Genomic DNA, 18,291 nt, shown 5'->3' on the forward strand with positions numbered 1-18,291 from the left:
GAGCCTGTTCCCTCAGTTGAGAGATCAGATCCCTTTAGTATCAAATTTCAAAGAATGTATAATTTCCCCCATGTATCCCAGAATGCCCTGAACATGCTACGTAGAGAAGGATGGCCAGAACCGCCCACCCTCTTGCCTCTGTTACCCAAGTGCTGGGATGTAAAGCATTTGCCACCATGTCCCATTTGGATGGCGCTGGAGACGGAACGCAGTACTTTACAAATGCTAGCCAAGTACTCTACCAACTGAACTACATTCTCGGTCTAAGATCCTGAAAGTCGATCGAGTCCCTCAGTGCAAATCAGAAGCAAGGGACGTATTCCTCTTCACACCTATCCTCAGAACTTTCCTATAGTCACAAACCACCCAGCATCAAAGACAACGGATGCCTCTGTAATCGCCCTCTTGGCTTCCCCAGCAACCTTTTTTACTGGATACTAAGGCCATGGTTATCACACACACACACACACACACACACACACACACACACACTCACATACTCACATGTACACACACACAGAGGTGGGAGAGAGATAGGGAGGGGCACCTCCTTTCTGATTCTGGCTTTGGGTTCTAACTAGATGCTGGTGAGTCACGATGACTGTCACTCAACCCCAATGATGGCCTTCATCTACACAGCTCCCTGCACAGCCCCACCTCCTTTCTCAGAGGTCACAAAGCACGGGGCTAAATCTGACAGATGTTGGCCAAGATGTGGTCTCTAACAAAAGTCCTGCAAATATCAGGAGACTTTGCATGGTATATTATAAAACATTTACAGCCACTGGATCTTAGACTTTGGTCAGCACACACCTTTAATCCCAGCACTCAGGAGGCAGAGACAAGAGGATCTCTCTGATTTCAAAGCCAGTCTGAACTACATAGTGAGTTCTAGGCCAGCCAGGACTACCTGGTGAGACCATGTCTCAAAACAGCAAAAACTGTAGTAACTGGGTTAGGTGGAGAGGCCACTCAGGAAGCAGAAGCATCACTGGAGCCCAGGCATGCTAGGCCAGCCTGGGCTACATAACAAAGCCCCATGTCATAACAAAAACAAACAAAAGGCTTAGCATGGCTGGAAATAAAAGTGTTCAGGAGACAATTAGGACAGGACACGGGACTGCAGAAGGAAGCAGCACATACCCGACAGGCTGACCTTCCGCGCACTTGCTCCTTGGGCTGTGAGATTTCAGTGATTTTTCTCCTTTTCGAAAGCCTGTGGTTTTCTACCATGGCTATGTACGATTTGGCAAGTTCAAAAAAATTACTCTGCGGCTGTTGAGCTAACCAACCCTCCTCCTCTTTGGTACTTAAGGGTCTGCAATAATAAACTCCTGCCAATCTATCTGACCACTAATCTGCCACCTGGTGACATGGACAGTGACAATCTGATGGCCTGGGGGGCCTCGGACAGCCTTCTAGTCTCTCACCTCTTCCTCAAGGGCTCCTCTCTCACAAAGTCTGGCCAGGTGGGCTGGAGAGGTAGACCCTCCCCTCCAGCCACCTGTCCCTCACTTGAGACCACCTGCTCTGACACCTACGCCTTCATTTCCCTTCTCTCCAGCCAGTGGCTTCTCCCCACCATGGGGCTTCTCCCATCAGGCTAACCTCCTGCGAAGTGACTCCACTCTGAACATCAACCTGCTGCCTCCTGGACCACAGTGAGAGTCAGTCACCCAGGAGATGGCAGGGGATGTACCCAGTGGCAGAGTGCTGGCTTCATATCCACAGAGCCTTGGGTTTGATTCCCGGCACGGCTAAAAGCAAACCAAGCTAAGTGGGAAATGACAACGCCGCACAGGGGCTCAGGCCTGGCCAACACTGATGGTCCATGAAAGTGAAAGTGCGAGGTGGCAGATGGGCAGACAAGACCGCACAAGAACTCATCCACGCATGCGCTTTGCCGTATAAAGGAAGGGCTGTGGGACCACCTCTGACCACACCTTGGCCACAGAAATAGCTAAGGAAAGTGTGTGACCCTGAAGCAAGGGGCTCACCAGACCCAGCAAACCTCCCTCACTCCATCGTGACTGGTGCCTAGATCTCCGATTCCCTGATCAAGGTGGCTGACATAATTGGGATGGGTCCCAAGCCCTGGTCCTCTCCAAATAAATGTCAAACTAACTCCCCAGGCCACACCTCAAAATGCCGGCTCTGTCCACATCTCCAGAGCAGCCAGCAGGCATACCAACAGGCATACCCCTGCCTCAGGGGCTTTGTACTTTGCTATCGGGAGCCCTCGCCCAGGTTGAAGTAGGTCTGATCGCCTACAGAACTTAGACTTTCTCTCTGCTTAGGCCCCGGTTCCGAAATTGCCTCCTCAGAAAGGGCCTCGCAGCCCCTGTCTCTAAATCAAAAGCTCTCCAGTTACCGCCTATCCTTTAATTAACTCTGCCGATTTTCTGCTAAGCACTCAGCCTTACTTGAGAGATTATAGTCAGTGGTTTATTACCTATTTCCCCACCCCCACTCTAGTGCACGCTCCGTAACAGCAGGGGACTTGGCTTGTTCGTGGCATCATCCCCTGCCCAGATAGCAGTAGGCCACCAGTCAATAGCCATTACATCCAGCCAGGTATGGTGGCTTCCGTCTGTAATTACAGCATTTGGGAGGTGGAGACAGGAGGATTGACTTCAAAGCCAGTCTGGGCTACATTTTGAGGCTAGTCTCAACTACAGAGACTGAACCTGCCTCAAAACCAAACAAAGAACAGAATCCCGAGAGTTGTGACATTCCTATTTGTGAACCGGCAGAGAGCCTTCTCATATACTTCTTGCTTCACCCCATGAAGAGAAAATCTGAAGGGAGCCATAACCATTGCGTGTCCTGACAAGAGCCGCAGCCTGGTTGACTCAGTCTGAGTCTTTCTGCTGGTAAATCCCTAGTAACACTAACAACAGAGTATGAAGCAGTGCATTGTGGGAGGGGAAGCAGAAAGACCTACTTACAGAGTAACCTCCGGTAGCCATATTGAGCCATAGGCAAGATGACAACCCAGGGATGTAAAGGAGGTGGAACAGACTGTGCAGGGGAGAGGCCTGGAGGGGAACTACAGCGAGGCTGCATCCTGAGCTGCCTTCCTGGAGGCTGGGGAAGCGCGGGGTGGCGGGGTGCTCATCTCGCGCCCACACTTCCATTTCCAACTAGCCTTGATTCTGCAATCTATTGTGTCCTCAAGGCAGCAGCACCAGGGGCAGTGGGCCAATTACAGGAAGAAGAAAGTCAGCCGCAGCCAGACCCTGGCCAGCCTCTGCCCCATCGTTGGATTGGGTGATAAAATGTGCCCCTCGGCTGGCCGCTTCCTTCTGTCTGACCCTGTGCAGGGCCACCAGCTTCTCTCCCTCTGCTTGGATTTTCTACTGAAACCACAGGCCTGGGCAGCAACCCCGAGGCCACCTGTAAGGAGAGGAGAGGCTCAGTTCAAAGGAGCAAGTCATTTCCACAGGCTGGAGAGGAGACAAAAGAGCAGTCTTCCCACCCCGGGCACCACCTGCGCTCAGCTGCGGATAGCAATTTCACCTCCTCGTGTTCACTCCAGCCTCATTTAAACAGTTCAGATCTCGGAAGCCCAGAGTGTCCACCAGAGGTTTTCATTTGCCATGGAATCGATTGTGCAAATTTTGTTCCTTTCAAAATCTGCCAAGTCCAAACCTAAACTTCTCCAGTTGAGAATGTTGTTTTTCCCCCACATAGAGCCGGTCCTGCCTTTTTCTGTGCCTGGGAGGAGGAGACAAAAGGAGCTGGGACAGCTCTGGGCTCACACATTCCCACATTCTGGTAGCCTCTGAATCTCCTCCTGTGACTTGAACTAATTAGACCTGAACTTGTTGCTTTTGGGGTGAAGGTGGGAGTTGCCCAGCAAACACCACAGGACCCTGCCCTACAGCTTCTCCTGGCTCCAGAGACTCTCTCTCTCTCTCTCTGTGTTTTCTGAAATGCTCTAAAGTTAGCCAGGAGTCTGAAATCCCAGCTAGAAACCAGGTTAGAGAATGGCTGGACAACATATTGAGGCCTGTCTCAAGGAAACAACAAAAACCTGAAGGATTTCATGATTTAATTAATCTTAGGGCTGCAACACAATGTAAAAGTTAACTTTTCCTGCTAAGTTGTTTGTATCTGAGTCTATGGTAGAATTAATTTACTAACCGGTCATCCATCCCATGGATGCATGATACTTCATGCAGGATGCTGGCTTAGTTGGATCCTGATAGAAAACAGTATCCATGAATTGAATATTTTTGTTTTGTTTTGTTTTGTTTTCTGCAGACAGGGTTTCTTCCGTGTAGCCCTGACTAAACTGGAACTCAGAAATATGCCTGCCTCTACCTCCTGAGTGCTGGGATTAAAGGCATGTGCCACCGCTGCCCGGCCTTGGATTGAATTGTTTTATGAATCTGCAAGGTAGGAACAGGGGAGTTGAGGAACCCTGAGACACACACTGGGGTTGCAGGAGGGAAGGGTGTATCATATGAACAACACAAAACAGCAAAGAACAGCGCTGGCAGGAACTGGTGGCAGATGCAGCCAGGACCTGCCCACAGCTCAAGCCTGGACCATTTCAGTTTCCAGCAGCCTCCCTCCCGCTCCAGCCCCACCCCCACCCCACCCTCGCTTTGCCAGAGACTTTCTGTAGCAATGGAGCTGCTGCTGGCTTTGTTAACCCTAGAGCAGGCCAAAAGCACCTGGGCATCAACGCCTCCCCAGAAGTCATGTTTGGCCCCTGAATGCTTGGTAGGGGAGTAGAGTATAAACCCACCAGGCTTCCCTGCCTTCCTCTCTGGGTGAGATAAAGAGATGCATGCTCTCTCAAACTGTACCCCAAAGTTTGCCAGGTGAGTTTAAGTTCTGGATGGCAACAGTGGGAAGCTGTATGACAAGGGCATTATTTTTGGCTCCTTGCCTTCTCTCTGTCAGCTCACCACTAACCCCAGGCAGTTCCCAGGATCTCTGCCCACATAAACTACCTGCTTGAATCTTTTTGGGCTGCACTTTTGGAAAAACCTGTGGGTTACTCTTCTTATGGGGATACAGAGAAGTCATGGTGGCTTGCCTCTACTTGAAGATAAGCCCATTGTTGAACTTGGATAAGCCAACCTTGTGGGGCAGACCAAGGGTAGTGAGTGGGTTTAGCAGGACAATGGGGAAGGAGGTGACCAGTATTCTCATGGGACCGAACTGACCATCAGGCATAGACAATAGAAAAGTCATTTCTATAAAGTGGGGTAAAACAGGACCCTTCCAGGTCCAGGGATGCACTCCCAGGAGGCAGACAGGGTGTCAGCTGCTGTCTGGAGATTAGGAATGTAGAGGAAAGCAACCAAGAGTATTCTAGGCAGATTTATTTGGGCAAATCCCTAGAGATGGGGAAGAAACATGATTCAGTAGAATGGAAAAGTCATTGAGCAGACCTGGAGCTTAGAGTTCAAAATAGGGAATGGGGAGGGGGAGGTGGGAGGGCTTGACAGCCAGGCTAGGAAGTCTGGGTCATGCCCTGCAGGAAAGAATCTCTGAAGGTTTTAAGCTGGTGAGTGACAGGGCATCACGTGGCGTCCATAAATATGTACAATCTTAATGTGTCAGTGGAAAAAAAGTAAACCAGAGAATGACAAGAGCAGATAGCACTGTGGAATCCTGGCACAGTGAAGAGCCTACTTTGGGTGAAGGCAGTGGAGGAGGCAGGGAGGCAGCTGGCCAGGGTGGAGGCTTGGACAGCAGTGGGGGGGGGAGCTCATCCTCTGGGACTTCCGGTTCTAGAATTGAGATAGATGCATGGGGATAAGATGGTGCTAGACACCAAACTGGCCGAAAGAGGGAAAGAGCCAAGAAACAAAGGGCAGGAGCAGGAAGAACACCAGGGAAGCTAGATTTTGAGGTACCAGGGAGGCAACAAGTGAGGACATCTGAGAATCACCTGAGGAGACTGGGCATCTGAAGCAGCATGCTCTCTGGGATCAGCAAGTGGTACCTCAGTGGAAGATGGCAGAGGAGATGAAGCTGAGGAGGTAAGTTGAGGAGCAGCAGCAGCAACAGGCGACTGGGAGAGGCCCAGCAAGTGGTTGTTATGGAAGTCAGGAGACAGGACAGTCAACAGAGTCAAGGCGCCCCGGCGATAAAGCGAGATGTCTAGCTTGAGGAATGATGATGTCGTGGGGAGGGGCGGGAGCGACAGACAGGATGCTGCCTGCACAGATAACTCCTCCAGGACACCAGGATTCCTCAAGAGAGGAAACCTGCTCTCAAGTCCTATGCTCCAGGGAGAAGGATATTCTCCCTGTTAACACACTAGTGACCTTCCAGTGTGCAAAGCCTTACTAGGATGGATCGTATGGGCTTCACAAGCCTCTAAACTGACGAAGCAAGCAGGGAGGCGGCCAAGTCTCTAAACTGGAGGAAGGCAGGAGCTCTTTCCTTAGCCATGGCCAGGGCTCCACCCTTATGCATACTCCTGGCTCTGACACTGGAAAGCATTGAAGACACGGTTCTACTGCTGAAAAGTATTTTGAAGGCCGGGAGATGGTGGCACACACCTTTAATCCCAGCACTCAGGAGGCAGAGGCAGGCGGACCTCTGTGAGTTCAAGGCTATCCTGGTTTACAAGAGCTAGTTCCCGGACAGCTCCAAATCTACAGAGAAACCCTTTCTCGAAAAGCCGAAAAAAATATTTTGAAGACTATCAATCGACCCATATTATAAGTGGGTAAGCTGAGGCCCAAGGAGGAAGAGATATGCCCAGGGCCCTAGTGAGTCAGTCACAGAATGAACCTTCACCCCGTTCCAGGACTCCAACTATGAGGTTCTTCTTCCCATGATTCCACAGTTTCCAGAAGAAAAGAGGTGTCACCAAGGCCAAAGCCTTGCTAGAGTACTGCAGTCAGCTGGTGGAGGAAGAGAGACTGGAAAGCAAACACGCAGTACAGCGTGTTGCGTGGAGCACGTGCCCAGGAGAGGTGGCAGGTGAGCAGTTCACAGTGCAAGAGCCTCTCTCCTCCAGTGTCCCGCTGGTCCAGGCTGTCCCCACACTGAGTGACCACTCCCGGCTCTGTGTCCCCTGAGACTGGCCAGTTCCTGGCCCATCTCCCCACATGTTCCTTCTTTCCCTCAGCCCGCCCAGACAAGTCCATGAATAGAACATTAAAGGCAAAACCTTCTAACAGAAAAAGCAGCTCCCTGGTAGGAGTCGGCCCACTAAATGTCAAACGCAGAGCAAGGCTTCCTGCCTTGTGTGCTTCTCGCTAATGGAGGCACCTTGGCCTCCACATCCCATCATCCAATAGCCCTATAAATAAATCATCGTAAGAAGAATGCCAATTTTTCCCCTAGGGCCTCATGAATCTCTCTACATAAGCCTATGTAAAGGCCTCCTTCGCAATCAGCTGGTCACGAGCCCAGAGAGAGCCCTGATTATCTGGAGGCAGAAGTAACTTTCATATACCTCCATGGGTGGAGAGTTGGGAGTCCAGCTTTTCCCCTGACTCAGGGAAGACTTTTGCTCTGTTTCCTATATACTAATCAAATTGTCACCGTGATGCTAGCACTCTCTGGAAAGAAGCCAGTGAACTGCCAAGAGGCTCTGTCTCTGGGGGCTGTAGTGGCCCGTCCCCTGGCAGACGTGTGCTGAGTCGTGCCCACCCACCCCCTTATAGGGCGAGCCACACACCCACTCGCCAAGCTTTGTCCCCAACATGTGGCACACAACCGCAGTGGCCCACCCACTCCCGGGGCCCCCAAATGAGTGGCTCACCATTCCGCTGTGGCATTAAGCCATGCTAGTGGATAGGAGCGTGGGTGCTCACATCTGTGCCAGTGCACTTGGGGTGTGCTGCTTTGCAGCAGTGGACCTCGAACTCACACACTCTGAGAGCCTGTTGCATGCTCGCCAGGTGTGTTTCTGCACACACACGTGCACGCACACGCACACACACGCACACACTGCTTTGTGTCAGCTCTCTTGCTGTGCTAGCACAGAAGCCCCCAGAGTGAGTCTCGTGAGTCAGATATCAGGGGCTTGTTTGCAGTTTCGCCTCCAAACTCTGCTGACTGATGAGGCAGTAATCACAGGCTCACGAGCACCCGTTGTATCCATTAGATCAGATGCCTCCTCAACTGAGTGGAGGGAAGCCTCCCCTCTGAGGTGGGATTTCACGCTTCCACACCCCGACTCAGCGAGACTCTGCCTTGCTTTGCGTGGTTATTTACTGCAGCTGGAAGGGCACAGAACCGGCCCTGAGTCCTGCAGGTGTCATCCTGGCTGGTAGGCCATGACTGGACCATGAAAAGAGAAAAGCCGGTATGGGTGGAAGCATTTGTCTCAATCAGCCTGCCAATCACCTGGGCAGCATGTTGCTCTAGGGAGTAGCCACCCACACAGTGTGGGTGTGGCTGTATTGGCCAGTCCTGTTAGCCTGGAAGAGGTGCCAGGGACAGCGGCCACCGGAGACGGCTGAGAGTGTTGACTGGCCCACAAAAGCTAAGGTTTTGGGCCTTTCTGGAGACTGTGAAGCTGACCTAGAGCTCCTGGCCAACTGTCCTATGTCTGTCGGCAATAAAGAGGACAAAGCAGCAGTAGAGGAAGGAATGGGTCTGTCCAGACTCGAAGGGGGACATCAAATAGAAGATACAGGAGACGGAGGTTCAGGACTCTGGGTCCCAGGCACGGAGCTCTCTGGGGGAAACTACCAGGACACAAGTGACTCATGAGCACCCCACAAAACAAATGTCATAGAAACCAAGACAGATGGGCACATGAGACGGTGGAGCTTTGGGGTTGAGAGGGTGAGAAAATAGTGTGGGCTCTTGGCAGAGGCTTGGACTACAGCCAGATGTAACAGGAAGTTAGGTGGAAGACACAAATCCAAGGACGACGACACGAATATGCCTGTGCCTCAGTTTCTTTTTGTTCTTATTTTGATTACGCGTCTCTGTGTGGGGATGTGTGTGAGCACAGACGCCTGCAGAGGCCAGAAGGTGTCAGGTACCCTGAAGCTGGAGTTACAGGTGGTTGTGAGCTGTCTGATATGGGTGCTGAGAACTGAACTCAGGTCCTCTGCAATAGCGGCACTCGCTCTTAACTACTGAATCATCTCTCCATCCCCAGCTTCCTCTTCTTGAAAGTGAGAATAAGCACAGATGGATCTTACTGTGGAGATGGCACGTGGCATGCCCTTAGCCCACAGTAGGTGTAAGCAGGTGTAAGCAGATATGAACAGTTATTGTTAGTGGGAGACAGTGGTGAGTTCGGAAGAATGGTCCATGCCCTGCTATGCACTTCCTGGTGGCATCTGAATCCCTTCCTAGGTTTCTCCTTCAAGCGTGCTCTGAAGATCCAAGGTGGTTTGGCTCGCTCTATGAGAGCTAACCTAGTCCTGCCTCCTTGCCCTGTTCATCGGCATCTATGAAGGCGCTTGCACCTGGGCGCTAGCTTAGGCACGCCAGCGAGGGCTCCCTCCCTCATCCCCATCCATGACTCCTTTTCTGTTTCACTTCTCCCTCCCAAACCGCTGCTGATAGACCCATAGTACTAAATAAATGCTCTACCAGTGAGCCACATCTCCAGATGTGTGTGTGTGTCTTACTGTGTAGTCCATACTGATCTTTAACTTCCAATCGTCCTGCCTCAGCCTCCTGGGTGCCAGATTATATCCATATGCTGCCATACCCAGATAGCTCCCTGACTCACTTCTACCCAGGGTGGCCTGGCCGTCACACACCAAGGAAAGGGCTGCTTCCGGCACTCGGTGCTGAGGTCCTGCCTTCTGCTGTCCCTGGAGGCTCTGTTCCCGTTTTGCCAGCTATTTTGCTTCCTTGGCCATCTGTTCCCTCCCTGTCATCTCCTCTCTGCTTTAACCTTAACCACTACTTCACTGCAGATGGTACCAAACGGACCAGTTCTCGACATCCTTCATGATGCCTGCCCCCTCCGGCTCAGTTCATCGGCACGGACTGCTCTGTCCTTTCTCAGGCCCCCTCCCAAAGATGTGTCTAGAGCTTAGAGGTGGATTCACTCCTCAGGCTCCCCGTTTGGTCCCCTTCTGTTGGCAACTCTGCTCAGATTAAGAGGGCAAATAGTTATCCTTCCCTGCCTTTTCCTAATGAGACTTCCTCTTGTCAGACTTAGCCAAGAGCCTCTCTTGGCTCTATGCCCATCTGCTATGGTTCTCTACCTGGTCTCCGCAGCAGTGTTGAACCCTCTGATGGGCTAGCGGCTAGTACGTGAAGCGGAGCCCAGGAGGTTCACTCCTACAGAGAAGGAACAATATTGATCCTGGGAGTTTGGCTCCCAGACAATTTCCCTATAGAAAATGGACCTAAAGGTTCTGTACCAAGAAATGGACCCCATGCTCTCATGACAAGAACCGGGTCAAACACACTGCCTACCTTATCCAAGGTCACCACTGTCCTTAGCTCACTTCTTGCTGGGCATGGTACCACATGCCTTTAACCCAGGACTCTGGGAGACAAAGGCAAATAGATCTCTGGGTTCAAGGCCATCCTGGCGAATATAGTGAGCTCCAGAATAGCTAGGGCTACACAGAGAGACCCTGTCTCAATACAACACAAAACAAGCAGAAACCCTGCGCCTTGTTTCTGCTTGCAGATGAGACCACGCCTCACCGACTTTACTTAGCAACCTCCTCTGCCTTTCCTCTCTGCCTGGGTGTCCCCAAAACCTCCTCTTAGCTGTTCTCTTCTGGAGGAAGGACCAGGAGCTCTGAGGAGAGGCACAGTTTCTGAGGGGTTGATGATAAAGAAGCATATGGTGAGGACGGCTCGACCAGGCTGAATTGCTGGGCTGGGCTGGGATAGAAAAAGGTTGGAGACGCTGAAATTCTACTTCCCTGGCTGAATTTGGACTAAAAAAGTCAACTATCTCGGCTCTTTCTAGAAAAGATCTTATATTTCCCCTCCACATCTTTCCCACTGCAGGAAAGAGTGTCTTGGCCATCCATGAACCATATTCTCTTTTCTTTCCACTGGGGCAAAGACAACCCATGTTGTCACAATTCTGGGTCCTCATGTTCTCAGAAGGATGTAGAAATGGCGCCGTTCACACCTGACTTGGGGAGACTCTCACATCACCTGACAAGGGACCTCTGTGGAATCCACTAGCCACTTGACAGCACCATACTACTTTCTCCCTCTGCTTCTGTTCTTCTCACAGAGCAGGAGCCCACTGAGCTACCTGGCCAGCCTATCTAGATATGACCACCAGGAGAACAAAAGCATCTTACAGGGTTGTAGGCCTTAATCTAGAACTTGCTGAATTATTTAGGGATGGCATTAACTTATAAACTAGTGTTTGACTGATTTTGTGGTTGATGTACAGATAAATTCTAATGAAAGATAGCTACACGATTTTAAATTATTAATTAGACTGCCACTTAACAAAGCCTATTTGGCACTCTAGTTCTTTGCTTAACAAGACAAAAACTTTAAGGAAAGGGCTCTGTATTAGCCCACGGGCTCTTGATTTGCATTCTGTTTTTATAGCCCTAAAAATGAAAACCATAGATCCTGACCTTAAGTGTTGTAATTCTGGAATGGCAAAAACCCCCAGCAGGCTGCCCTTCCTTCCTGGAAAATGCTGGATGGCTCGGGGCCTTGCTTGCCTCTCATCTCTCTTGACCAGAGGCTTGCTTTTTATATCCCTGGTCCTGTCAGGGTAGATAGACTATGAGCTGGAAACACCGGCAGAGCAGCTGCTGAAGTCTTCAGATACCAGCACTGTCAGCAGCTGGATTTCACTGGGGTGCTTCTGGTTCACACAGTGGTAGCCAGTGGAGTCTCTTTATTAAGAGATAAAGATATCTCCCCAAACCCCCAAAAAGGCCTGACAGAAATAACTTTACTAGGACAATCAGAAATCAGAGAGATGACTCTCATGGTCCAGGGCCTGTTCTCCCCCCTCTAGGAAGAAAACATTTCCTTCCTTCAAACCCTCATCCAAACCATAAACTATTAAGCTCACCCAGGTCCAGGACCCCATGCAGGATTCTGCACCAGCCAGGCAACTGCCTTCTCAAATCAACCTGTAAACCTTGCTGTTTGGAGCCTTTGGGAACAACTCCACAAACAGAAACTTCAATGATCACCTCCCTTGCCACTAGCCCGAGGCATACTTTGGCTTTCGGCATACACCTACAATCCACATCTGAACATCTCTCCATGGGCAGAAGAGACAAATCCATGGTATCAGACCAGCGACCCAACGAGAAAATTGCCCAGGAAAAGCACCAGAACAAGTCATTTGCTCTCACGGTGTCCCATGAGCAGGCTCCAGGCCACCCACGCCCCACTCAGCCTTGGCGAGGGCTTCTCTGCTCTGTTTCCTTCAAGTCAACCCAGGTGTGAACTTCAATCGATGGAATCTCTCTAGTCAACCTCTTCTGTGCAGGAAGGAAGAAACAGCCCAAGCGGCAAACACACGTGACTACCAGGCTTCCAGTGACCACCTCATGAGCAGGGAAAGGTGCCTTCTCCCAGGGAGCATCCCCTCCCAGGATGCACTGGGGCTTCTGGCTAGCAAGGATACTAGAGAGCTCTTCAAGGCTGATGGAGCCTCCCCGGGCACCTAAACCATATAACTAAAGTGTGTGGGCTGCTTTGTGGCTCATTTTTAACTGTAAACTGCCAAAAGACAAAAGACCAAAAGGGAAATGAGATGTCAGTTCTTCCCCATTATCTCCATCACAGACCTGCAGCCCAGACATGGCAGCCTTTTAAAAATTGCCTGGGAAGCCTTCCCGGCTAGAACGAGTCTACATGCTCTATGCCCAGGCTTTTCAGACTCCACTGTCTTCAGCTCTGTAAGATCACCTTCCTGTGCCGACACACTGGCCAGCACTCCAGCACTGCTGAGTGTCTGAAATGACTTTCTGTGTTTTTCTGCAGTGAAAGGAACTGGGGTGTCAACAGCAAAGCAGTTCCTCTAACTACTGCAGAGAACTGCCCCACGCCACAGCCAAAGGCAGTGTGTCGTCCCCCCTCTCCGTACTGTACCGACCACGTGGAGGGCACAAGTCATACACAAGTTTGTGACTGTTCTTACACGGTGGGGCAACCAAGCCTCCACGGTTGCCTGAGGCTGGACCACCACTCAACCCTTTCTGCTCACATGGAAGGTGTGGCTTTTCACCCACCTGTCTGACCTGCTTATCTGGCTCTCTCTCATCATCGGGTATCTACTTCTGTCCGCCCATCAGGGGCTTTGCTTCCCCCACCTTTACCACCTCCCCCTGCCCGTTTTCTCCTTCCCCATCCTGCTGTGAGGTCAGAATCCTGTGCTTACGACACCTCGGTCTGTTGCCATGGAAACAGGGGCGGATTAAGGCTGGAGCGCGGAGCGCAGGGATCAGGCCCCTCCGCTACCTGAGCTCCCGCCTCAGCTGGCTCCCGCAGGGCGGGAGCAGCCAGCAGCAGACACCGCAGCTCAGCAGCCGCCGGGCCCAGGCTAGGGACAAGGGGGTCCCAGAGGGGCACCACAGCCAGCTCACTGGGACCTCGGAGCAAAGAAACACATGCAGAGGTGGGGAGCAGAGGGTGACAGGTCCGCGGGCTCACGTGTGGTCGGTCACCTGCCCTTTCTGGACCCGAGGGACAGCACCCAGAACGGCAACCACGTGGGGGCGCGGCAGGACTTCCCCGCCACCCGCGCCAACTTTGCTGCGCTCCTGCTGCCGGGGAGTCTGGGCGAGGTGGTCGCCGAGACAGCTCCAGTCAAGTTGAGCCTGGCTCTGGCCGCGCACACTGCCAGCTCGGCCTTAGCTGTCGCGTCCCTCTGATCCAGGCATAAGGAAAGTTTGAGAAACCGGACTTCTGGCTCTTGCCACTCCCCACCCTCAGTCGCTGAGTGCTCAGGGCTTGTCCCCGGGGATAAGGCTAGGAGGCTAGGAAGATGCCGAGTTAGGACCCGCGGTGAGCGCCGGGGTCGCACGGTAACTGACCGTTGGCTGCACTGGTACCCGGTGCAGAAGCAGCAGAAGCAGTGGCAGGTGCCCGCGCAGGGGATGGAGCCTGCAAGTGCAAAACTTTATAATGGCAAAGCAAAGGTCCCAGGAGGCCAGCTCCCTTTTTACCAAAGGCTTCTACTCTGGTCTCTGAGCCCTTGAAACAGACCCCTGAGGCCTGGCCACTCGATCCACGAACAAACCCCATGTTTCGCAACAGGCCACCAACGGAATCTCAGCTCCAGCAGCAGGCGCACGGCGGGTGCCTGTGACAAAAGCCAGCCAGCTAGCGAGGGTCTGCTTCCGGGACCCATTTCCCCGGCGCTCGACGGTTCCGGGGACTTGAGGCTCTGCCTAGTTCCATTCAACTCCAACTTGCTCCTACGGTTCCCACTCACCTTTGCGAAGCATGTTGGCCGGGGGGCCGCCGCTCAGAGGTCGGCCTAAACGCGCTCCCTCCTGGGGTCCAGATTCAAATCCCTGGGAGCCAGCTGCAGCTAATCCGAGCGCGTCGAGGCGGGGGCAAGCCGGGGATCCGCTTGTGCCCGGCGACCCGGTCCCGCAGGAGCATGGTGAGCCCAAGCCCGGCGCCCAGGGCACCGGCGCCCGCTAGCAACCGCTCCCAACCAACCCAGTGCGCTCGCTCAGCCCCGGGGCGAGTGGCTTGCTCCGCCGAGCAGTCGGCCTGATTTTGCCTCCCCAAACACTTTGCAGGCGGTTTTGAGGGGGGGACGCCGCCCCCTGGCCGGCCGGCCGGAGTCCCCTCTTCCCCGCCCCCTCGGGCAGCGGTTGCTGCAAAAGGGCGCTCACTCGCACAGCCCAGCTCCCGGGGAAGCGCCCGGCGCGCGTTTGCAGGACTGAGCGATCCGCGGAGCGGGGCGCCTCCCTTCCTCCCCCTGGCTTCCCCCACCTCTCTTCCTCCTCCCTCCCTCCCTCGCTCTTCAGTTCCCTCCCTCCCTCTCCGCTCCCCGCCCCCGCTCACGGAGCGCCTCCCATACAAAATTTATGAAAGTGCTCTCAGCTCGCGGTGCGGAGCGCCGTCCTATTCCCAGGGCAGCGGCGCTCAGCCGTGCGGCGCCGCCTCCCAAGGTGTTTTCGCTGCACCTGCCCCCGGGGATGATCCTCAGCCCGCGTCCGTCCAAGTATCCGCCCCAGTCCTTGGCGGGTCGTCGGGCCACTGGAACCGCCCTCCCCGGCCCAGCAGGTTTCTCCGAGCACGCACCGGCAGCCCAGCCCCCGCCTGCTCGCCCTTCGCTACTGGAGGTCATGGAGAGAAGCGGCTGGAAGCGTGTGCCCTCCCGGAGTCCTGATCACAAGTCCAACACCCTTGCCCCGTCTCCCTCTGACCAGTGCCCCTTCCTCCTGCGAGGCTCGACGGCCCTTCCCTGCCCGCCCAGAACAGCTTTGTCAAAATAGCGGTCTCCCCATCCCGAGTCCCAAGACACTGTTCTTTGGGGGTAGATTTGCGGGACAACAAGCAATCGAGGAGGTCCAGTTGAAAATCCTATAAGGAACTAATGCGAATTCAGGTAGACTATCTCCGGCTGGAGGGCCGCTGGTCCCCACCGGTCCTACACAGACCCCGCCCTTGCGAGGATTCTCCTAACGGGGAGGAGGTTATCTTCTGGAAAGCGGGTCCTGCAAGGGCCCCTCTGGGCCAAGTGCCGGGAAGGCTCAAGCCAGCAGAGATCCTAGGTGGAGGCCGGCACCCTCTACTGGCCTGAGATAAGAATGACTTCGAAAGAGGGAAAAAGACTGGGTCAGGTCACCCAGTTGAACACATGCGTTACACTATGTGAGAATTCAGTCAGTGAAAAAGAGAAGGTCCTTGTCTTCCTGAAATTTATATTCTTGGACCAAATGACAAAAGTTCAGATGAGAGCCTGGAAGAAAACAAGCGGGGTGTTTTTCAGAAGCTCACTGTGGTGGGAGTGGCAGTCGGCGTGGAGATGGAGCTGATTTGACAGCTGTCTTCTGAACAGAGAGAATTCCTCTGCGGAGTAAACTTGGCTGTGGTAGGAAGATCAAAGGCAAGGCCATTATCATTCAGGTACTCAGGTACTCGGTACCCTAAGGTTTAAAGTCAGAACACCGTCTCAGGACGATCCAAAGCAAATGATAGAGCCGGGTGTTGGCGGTACACGCCTTTAATCCCAGCACTCGGGAGGCAGAGGCAGGCGGATCTCTGTGAGTTCGAGGCCAGCCTGGTCTACAAGAGCTAGTTCCAGGACAGGCTCCAAAGCTACAGAGAAAGCCTGTCTCGAAAAACCAAAAAAAAAAAAAAAAAAAAAAAAAAAAAAAAGCAGACGATAGAAGCCCCACAAGCTACCTTCAAGAGCATCTAAAGTTACCAGATACAGGAAGGGGCTGACTAGGAAGTAACATAAGGTGTGAGGGAGACTCAGAGAAGGTGCCCTTGAGGTCTGGGTTCAACAGGTTGAGAGGAAAGGGCACTCAGGAAGGATGGAAGGCACAAATGTTTGAAGATCTAAAGTAACCTTATTTAGTAACCCAGCTTGGTCCTGCTAGAGTTGGGAACACAGAGCCTTCCTTCTCATAGTCCCCGCCAGCTGTAGAACTCCTCTGACCCTGCAGACTAAACTCTAGGACACAGAGACCTGTGGAGGCAATCCATAAAACTAAGGCCCAGAGAGGCTAAACAGCTTGCTCGAGAGCACCCAGTGAGCAGTGATAAAGGGTGGGCTCAAACGAGGGTATGCCATTCCTTTCCCACCTTCCCATGCCGCCTCCCCATGACCCCCTTGCCCCACGAACTCCAATATATTGGGTAAAGTTGGGCGGCCTGAGTGTGAGAAGCAGTTATTTTTGGGTTTCAGGAGGGCTGGATGCTGACTTGGAGTCCAGCCAGGGGATGGGGGTGGCTGTAGGGCGCTGTGCTGTAATGGGGGAGGGGGTACATCGAGTCTGCCTTCTCAACAGGCGGTAATTACTCAGACATCTGAGTAACCCAGGAAGGGAGACCCCCACGGACACATGGAAGTATCCTCAACCCTGATTGGCAGCTACGGTGTCCTGTGCGGCAAGGTCTTAGGGACACATTCTTTGTTTTGCACTGCAGTTTTCCTCAGTATCACCTGGCTTCCTAACGGGGGCAGGGCTGCTCATGACTGATGGAAGCTATATAGCAATGTTAGGACATGGGCATACCTTTGACCAGGTAAAGGCCCCAGGGGATGAGGCAGTTGCTGGGGAGAAGCCACTGTGCCACTGGTGACAATCTTTTCACCATGGAAATTGAAGCGAAAACCAGAAAGGAAGCCATCCACAGGGAGTCTAGGTTTTGGTGTGCCAAGGGGACAGACTTGGCTACTGGAGCTCAGACCCTGCACTCTGAAGGGTTGGGAGATGTCCAGAAAAGCTGGAAAACACGGGAAGCCCAGGCTGGACTCTCACCAAGGTGAAAGACTGTGCCACAATGAACACATTCTGAGCCGAGTCATACCGTCCTCAGAGTGGCACAGACTGAGGGGCACCGACCCTTTCTATCCCTTCCCTTGGCTGCTCACTCCCAGCCTGCTGAGCCATCTCTCCTCTGAGCAGCCTCCCAGGCAAGGCCTGTCCCCGACTGCTTGTTTTTAAGTCTCTCCGCACCTTAATTAGGGGTTTCCAAGCAGGGAGGGCCTCCAGGGGAGCCTTAGGCCACAGAGCTGTCTTAAAGGGACAGCTGTGCTCATGGCACCACTGCAGAGAGAGGAGGATGGGAGCGATGGGGGAGGGGTTAGAGTCCTGGGGACCCGGCTTTGTGGTGCTGACTGCTGAGGGTCATCCCTGCAGGTGCTTTGTTCTTACAAAGGTCGAGGCTGTCTCACTGGCAACTCTGCCTTCTCTTAGGGTCCCAGGAGTGCTGTCCACCGATCAGGAAAAAGGCTATCGCCTGAAAGACAGCCTAGATAGGCCAAAGCTTGCCAGGACCCAGAAGGTTTAGAGAATTGGAGGTCTCTGGCTGCCCCATGCTTCCAAGAAAGCCTTTATAGTTTCCAGCTTCTCCCATATCAATCCTCCACATGGTGGGCGCACAGCAATCCACATCAAATTTTCAGCGTGGGAGCTGGGCTGGTAGGCACTAAGGCTCCATTCTTTTGGGACAGCAGCATCCTCTGGGTAGAGAATGTGTCTATGTCAGCTGACAGACTACTGCTTACCAAAAAAGAACAAGGGTGAGAGTGGGGAGCAACAGGAAGGTCGGCAGAACTCGCTCAGGCACACTTATCGGCCAGTGACAGCTTTGAACCAGGCCAGGGAAGAGCGTGGGGACAAAGTCGTTCAGAAGGCAACTGCAGTGGTCTTGAGACCACTAGAGGACCTGAGTGTCCTGAGAGTCCAGACC

General features: G+C 53.1%; 1 protein-coding gene across 2 annotated transcripts in view; it reads right to left on the reverse strand.

The window, feature by feature from the left end:
• The window catches only part of Rtn4rl1 (reticulon 4 receptor like 1), a 76,185-nt gene extending 61,323 nt beyond the window's left edge, over positions 1-14,862 (reverse strand). For both annotated transcript variants that reach the window (XR_012912339.1, XM_075991662.1), the window contains exon 1: positions 14,342-14,862. Coding sequence is in view for 1 of the 2 variants with exons in the window: in XM_075991662.1 (XP_075847777.1) it covers positions 14,342-14,354 (13 nt within the window). In the remaining variant the exon portion in view is untranslated. The remainder of the gene's footprint in view (positions 1-14,341) is intronic.
• Between the last annotated feature and the right edge of the window lie 3,429 nt (positions 14,863-18,291).

Source organism: Microtus pennsylvanicus, chromosome 11 (assembly GCF_037038515.1).
Source record: "Microtus pennsylvanicus isolate mMicPen1 chromosome 11, mMicPen1.hap1, whole genome shotgun sequence".
Taxonomy (NCBI): domain Eukaryota; kingdom Metazoa; phylum Chordata; class Mammalia; order Rodentia; family Cricetidae; genus Microtus; species Microtus pennsylvanicus.